This window comes from Chanodichthys erythropterus, chromosome 7, assembly GCF_024489055.1.
Source record: "Chanodichthys erythropterus isolate Z2021 chromosome 7, ASM2448905v1, whole genome shotgun sequence".
Lineage (NCBI taxonomy): Eukaryota > Metazoa > Chordata > Actinopteri > Cypriniformes > Xenocyprididae > Chanodichthys > Chanodichthys erythropterus.
In genome coordinates this window covers 35537214-35544260 of record NC_090227.1, presented here as the reverse complement: position 1 = coordinate 35544260, position 7047 = coordinate 35537214, and the positions used below count along the sequence as shown (strand labels likewise).

The following is a 7047-nucleotide window of genomic DNA, read 5'->3' as shown; positions in this document are numbered from 1 at the left end:
AATAAATGCTTTTTGAATAGCAATTTATATGTGTCTAATAAGCAGCCTTAGAGCATGCCTCAAAGCTAACAGGGTTTATGCAGAATATCTATCAACATTTATAAGATTCCAGTGAATATTGTGTTAGCAGATGGCGTATTGCCTAAAAGCAGAGGTTTTCAGTATGGTACACAAACACGAGATTCTAAGGTAAGATCCATTTACATAAACCATCATTATCTTCATACCCTGGAATGCATCCATTTTGTGCTGTGTTTGCTTCCATATATTCTGCTTGCTTTTGAAAACACGTTTACAAATAGTTTGCTTTGGTTGCCAAACAGTTTGTATTTCTAATTATCCAATAAGAGACTATGCTAGAAAATTAGACCAGATACACACTCTGTCCATCAGATGGAGGTTCATTATGAGGAACTGAGCCACCAACTGTCCCCTGGCTCCTCTTGCACCAACCTGGGCAGTAGTTTCGACCTGGATAGCATGGTTGATCTTGAAGAGGAGCACATCCAGGGATCTCTGCGCTTTTCACTGTTCTATGATCAGCTGCAGGCCAGACTGGTGGTGACCGTACTGGACGCCCAGAATCTGGCCGTGCGAGACTTCAGTCACAGTGTGGACCCTTTTGTTTGGGTGCGATTGCTGTGGGCAGAGAGAGAAGATGAGGAGCAGTGTTCACTGCACAGTGTGCTGCACGAGTGGCAGACGCGTCTAGTGAAGAAGAGCTGCAGTCCTGTGTTTGGAGATCAGTTCTCTTGTGCTCTGGCTGAGAAGGAAGTATCAAGAATCACTGTTAAATTTGAGGTATGTTAAACAGGCCTTACAACTTATCTAGCAAGGAGGACATGCCCATGATGCAATAATTCCTTTTTAATTTAATTTTTTTTAGGTTAGGGACTTTGATAAATACTCAAGACATGGAATTCTGGGAGAGGCTCGTGTTCCCCTGAACAATCTGAAGATATCATATCCCCTAGAGTTAAAACAGGATCTGCAAGTACCCAAGAAAGTAAGTGTTATCCCAGCACAACAAATTCGGAATTATGAGATGAGCAACAATCGGTGTATTTTTTGTGTAGGACATGGTTGGTGAGGCACTGCTCTCTCTGAAATACTTGCCTACATCTCAGAGGCTGGAGGTGGGAGTGCTGAAGATCCGCACAGTCTGTCATCCCAGTAAAACTGAGAGAGGTGAGGAATGGAATTGTTGTAATTTAACAATGGAACTGCTGAAAAGCATTTAGAATTAAATGCACTTAACCATGTTGCAAACTGATCGATGTTTATTTTGTAACACTTAATAGTAACAGTGCTTTAATTAATCATAATGACCCCGTTGAAAAAAACTCTTGTTTAAGCTGGTCAAGTGCTGGTCCTAAACAGCTCAGGACCAGCACTTGACCAGCAGCTCAAACCAGCTAAGGACCAGCATGCACTAGCTTAAACCAGCTTCCATGCTTCAAAACATACCTAACCAGCATATGCTGTTTTGTTCAATAGGGAAATGTTTTAGTAATTTTAATATTCAACTTATTTCAGTCAGCTGTCAAGGCAGGAAACATTCTAATTTTTCTAATTACCTAGTTTTAATAGTTTTAGTTAACAGTAATAACAGCGAAATAGCAACAATGGCATGGAACGTTTCTGAGAGAAGCAGCACGGTCGTGTGATAATGATTTTATTCAACGGTTCACAAACAATATTTTAATACTGAGTAACTTACGTTTTAGACACAGTATTGCCAGTTTATATATTTGCTCCGACAACAAATATCCACGGCAGAACCGGTGCAGCACACAGTAGTGTTGTTTTGTTCCTGAATGATTCAATGATTCGTTTAAATTCAGTGACTTATGAATTATCTTTGAACGAATCGAGAGCTGCGTCGGAAAACTTAGGCAGCTGACTTGTTGCCTCGCTGCCCTGCAGGCAATGACTAAACAGGCAGTGGTTTGGTGCGTTCAAGTCCTCCTACGAAGTTCGTATTTACGAGGTGGGAAGTCGTGTGTACGACGGTAGGTGCGTTCAAGTCACTTTCGTCGGAGTAAGATGGCGTTGTGCCTTCTCTAAATTAATTACACAAAATAAAAACACTTCTGCTTCTAGAAAATGTAAAGCAAAGAATGTGCATTAGTTGTATGGTGCTTTATGTTTTTTAATTAATTTATGAAGCCATTGTAAACTTTATTGTTACATATTACATTTTTACATTGCGATGCTTTCGTATTTTTTGCTGGTAATCAGTTTACTTCGTTGTAAATAGAAAAGCCTGACAATGTCACTGCTGAATACCTGTAAGTATTGTTATATTTCACTATGATTCTGACTGACACGCCCCCAACTCGTACAGATCGAAGTTTAAAGAAAATTACGAGCTTCCCACTGGTATTTACGACATTGTGGTGGCGTTCATGCCGGTTCTGCTCGTAAATACGATCTTTCCGACATGACTTGAACGCACCATTTGCACATGAAGGCACCTCTTGAAACGATTTAGGACAGACCTCTGAGGCAGCGTAGCAGTTTACAGCAAAATAGCGTGAGCTTTGGTGATAACTAAGCAAGTTTTTAATTATTACAAAAGTAATTTCTTGATAGAAATGACATCAAAATTGAAAACGTTGGTCAAAAACATTCCAAGGAATGTCTGAATCCAATGTAAGCTTAAAGGGAAAGTTGAAAATTCTGTCATCATTTAATCACCCTCAAGTTGTTCCAAACCTGAATTCTTTCTTTCTGCTGAACACAAAAGAAGATATTTTGAAGAATGCTATTTGGTTACCGACATTCTTCAAAATATTGCTTTTTTAGATATCTTTTGTGTTTTGTGTAGCAGAAGAAGGAAATTCATACTATCCATCTAACTTTCTGTCTCCTGATATACCTTCATTTGATAGATTTTTGAAAGCAGCATAGATGTATCTTTCGCTGGCAAAATCCTGTGTGTTTCATTCCGTGACAGTTTGAGCTAAAAAATAAAGATGGTGTCTGAAAGTTGCGGTTGTTACTGGTCAGTTTGTGTAAATGTACGTTTTTGACCAACTTCTTCCACTTTATATGTTAATTCTAGTTTCTTATTATCCTACTATTACCTAGTTCTGACATGAAACTCTAGATTGCGCAGGCTGATCTTTAAAGGTGCCCTAGAACCAGTTTTTACAAGATGTAATATAAGTCTAATGCTGCGTTCATACCGAACATGTCTGGGGCGTCTGAGGCGTTTGATTTACATGTTAAGTCAATGCAAACGCGCGTCTAGAGGTCCTGCGGCGCAAATCAAGCGTCTAGCGCGGCGCGAATCGGCCGTTGACGCGCGAATGGCGCGGCGCGAATTGAGCGTTCACGCGGCTGACGCGCGAATTGAGCGTCTGACGCCCAAACGCCCGAGTTGAAAAATCTGAACTTTGGCGTAAATTCGCGGCGCGTTAACCAATCAGGGACTCTGTTTTGGTAGTAACGTGTTTATGATGTGATCAGTGATGCCGGAGACCAGAACAAAGATGTCGCTGTGTGTAGCCACCCTGAGCTCTGTGATGTGTCATTATATTTTTATCGAGACAGGAATAAAAAGGACCTTGCCTGGAAGAGAATAAGCGAAGAAATCGGACAATCTGGTTTATTTGTAAAACTTTTTGCATGATTTTAGCCGTTGATACTAGCCCACCTTCTAGCTAGCAAAAGTCGGCCGGCATAACCGAGTTAAATTGCCGCTACAGGTTTCCAACTGACGTGTTTATTCAGAGGATCTGTGCAGAAAGAGATGAACGCGAATTCGCGTCTGAACACACTTTGTTTAGACGCGTGAATTGAGCGAATTTTACGCGCGTCTGAAGCGTCTGACTTCAAAATGTTCAAGCGTCCAACTAGACGCGTCTGGCGCGAATTTGACGCCCCAGACGCGTTCGGTGTGAACGCAGCATAAGGTGTCCCCTGAATGTGTCTGTGAAGTTTCAGGTCAAAATACCCCATAGATTTTTTTTTTATACATTTTTTTACCTGCCTATTTTGGGGCATCATTAACTATGCACCGATTCAGGCTGCGGCCCCTTTAAATCGGTCGCTCCCTGCCCCCCGAGCTATAATACAGTGCATTTACAAAGTTCACACTGCTAATATAATCCTCAAATGGATCTTTACAAGATGTTCGTCATTCATGCTGCATATATGCGTCGGATCATGCGAGTATAGCATTTATTTGGATGTTTATATTTGATTCTGAATGAGTTTGAGGCTGTGCTTCATGGCTAAAGCTAACATTACACACTGTTGGAGAGATTTATAAAGAATGAAGTTGTGTTTATGCATTATACAGACTGCAAGTGTTTAAAAATGAAAATAGCGATGGCTCTCGTCTCCGTGAATACAGTAAGAAACAATGGTAACTTTAACTACATTTAACAGTACATTAGCAACATGCTAACGAAAAATTTTGAAAAACAATTCACAAATATCACAAAAATATCATGTAATCATGGATCATGTCAGTTATTATTGCTCCATCTGCCATTTTTTGCTATTGTTCTTACTTGCTTACCTAGTCTGATGATTCAGCTGTGCACAGATCCTGACGTCTTGCCCTTGTGTAATGCCTTGAACATGAGCTGGCTTATGCAAATATTGGGGTCATACATATTAATGTTCCCGACTGTTATGTAACACTCGGTGTTATGTTGAGATTCGCCTGTTCTTCGGAGGTCTTTTAAACAAATGAGATTTACACAAGAAGGAGGAAACAATGGAGTTTGAGACTCACTGTATGTCATTTCCATGTACTGAACTCTTGTTATTCAACTATGCCAAGGTAAATTCAATTTTTGATTCTAGGGCACCTTTAGCTCATTCGGTAGCGATCACTACCGTCATTATCTACATAGCACAGCTGATTGGTTGCTGTTGCATCAGCGGCCAATGAGCTGCGGCTCAACATTCAAACAAATACCGATAGTGTTGCTGGTAGCAGTCCGCAGCGCGCTTTCAGAAACCCTTCCCCAGCTCCACCTGTATAGATCTGCTACAGGGGTAATTCATGTATGTTACATGTGCAGTAGCAGCAGCATGTATTACAGGCATTGTATTGTAATGTATTGGCAATACAATGCAGCAGTGGCCTAGCAGATCCATTCCGCCAAGACCAAATACATTAACATTGCCAATACCATACTAATCTCCTGAGAGTTATGACAGAACTACAGTAATTAAATATTCACTATATACTATATGTATATCATTAAACCCTCACACTGCCTTAGGCCCTGTTTACACCTGGTATTAAGATGGGTTTTGGTCAATCAGATCACAAGTGGATGACACTAAGGTATCTAAAACGTTTTAAGCTTTTCCACTTTCAACCACTTCCAGAGGTAGTCTCAAACGTATTGATAGGATTGCTTTCTTAGTGTAAACGCTCATGTGGTCGAATGCATTTGAACAGCCACAAAAGACCACCTACTGACCTAATGCGTAAACATCATGGAACTAAACTTTGTCAGCTGAAGACCCAAGTTTGGTTTGAAGATGAAAAACATACCAAGCACAATGTTCTCTGACCATTCAAATGCTGCCTGAAAAGTCATTGCCTGATTAGGCAACGAGGCAACAAGTCAGTGGCCTAAGCTTTTGGACACACACAGTTGAATATAAAGAGTTGAATATATTCCTTAATACATTGTGAACTAAAAATGAACAAAAGTACATTTACAATAGGGCTGGGCGATATATCGAATGCTTTTGTCACGCACATTTCGTCAGTAAAGCCGGTTCCCTGAGGTGAGAGGTCATACTCCCAACTTGTGTGTGTGTTTCGTCAGTAAAGCCGACATTTCGTCAGCCGACATTTCGTCAGTAAAGCCGGTTCCCCGAGGTGAGAGGTCATACTCCCAACTTGTGTGTGTGTTTTCAGGTGGTAATGTGGAAACAACATGTGCGCTGTGAGGAATAAAGAGCGCTGAAGGTTTATTATTATCGTCAGTAAAGCCGGTTCCCTGATTACCGCTAAATCGCCATCACCTGCTTTCAAATGGAGCGGCATTTAATAGACAGAGCCGTAGTTCACTGATAAGCCACGCAATATCGCGTTCATTATTGAAAGCGATTCATCTGCGATATGAACGCGATATTGCGTGGCGTATCAGTGAACTACGGTTTTGTCTATTAAATGCCGCTCCATTTGAAAGCAGGTGATGGCGATTTAGCGGTAATCCGGGAACCGGCTTTACTGACGAAATGCGCGTGACAAAAGCATTCGATATATCGCCCAGCCCTAATTTACAATTGAACATTATCCATGGTTAATAAATGCTGTTAAATTACTTTAAATTATTGTAAGGTGTTTGTTCATTACACTCACAGCTCTCTATGCCAGAATCAGCGTCACCTGCAACCAGTGCAAACTTCGACATCAGAGGACAACACAGAAGAAGCGCTGGGAGGTGACTGTGTTTAATGAGGTCATGACCTTTGTGTTGCCAGATCAACAGATAAGAGAATGCTCCATTCTAGTGTCTGTTTTTGAACTTCAGCCTTCAAAGAAGTCCTCCAAGCGTTTGATTGGTACCATCCACCTCAAAACGGACAAGACCTCTGAGAATGAGCACTGGAAGCTGATGATGCAATCAATACGACAGCCAATCGCTAAGTGGCATTTAATCTTCATTTGAATACATCTCATGTTTATTGACACACACGAGCTCTCATTTCCCGAGGTGAGAGGTCATACTCCCAACTTGTGTGTGTGTTTTCAGGTGGTAATGTGGAAACAGCATGTGCGCTGTCAGGAATAAAGAGCGCTGAAGGTTTATTATTAGTGTTTCTTCATCTATGGATACTCTTGGCACCGTGGACTTATATATATATATATATATATATGTTTTTTTTTGTTTTGTTTTTTTGGACTTTAACTTTTCACTTTATTTTTTTAACTAACAATAATATATAACAGAAGAGATATTGCACCATTTTTATAATAGAATCATTTTATATAATAATAATAATAATAATAATAATAACATTTCCACCACATCTCAAATTATGAATTGTGTTTAGTAACATTTT

At 40.3% G+C, this 7047-nt stretch overlaps 1 protein-coding gene across 1 annotated transcript; it reads left to right on the top strand.

Annotated features, from left to right (window-relative positions):
• Window positions 1-285: 285 nt before the first annotated feature.
• On the top strand, window positions 286-6713 carry syt19 (synaptotagmin XIX). Its single transcript, XM_067389313.1, has 4 exons — window positions 286-801; window positions 887-1006; window positions 1077-1188; window positions 6346-6713. The coding sequence occupies exons 1-4, from the start codon at window positions 394-396 to the stop codon at window positions 6651-6653; spliced, it is 948 nt and encodes a 315-aa protein (XP_067245414.1). The 5' UTR covers window positions 286-393; the 3' UTR covers window positions 6654-6713.
• Window positions 6714-7047: the final 334 nt, after the last annotated feature.

Excerpts from the sequence above, each read along its gene's own strand:
- syt19 (XM_067389313.1), top strand. The coding sequence starts at position 394 with ATGGAGGTTCATTATGAGGAACTGAGCCACCAACTGTCCCCTGGCTCC. Across the intron at positions 802-886 it reads GAATCACTGTTAAATTTGAG|GTTAGGGACTTTGATAAATA; the intron begins GTATGTTAAACA and ends AATTTTTTTTAG. Across the intron at positions 1,007-1,076 it reads ATCTGCAAGTACCCAAGAAA|GACATGGTTGGTGAGGCACT; the intron begins GTAAGTGTTATC and ends TTTTTTGTGTAG.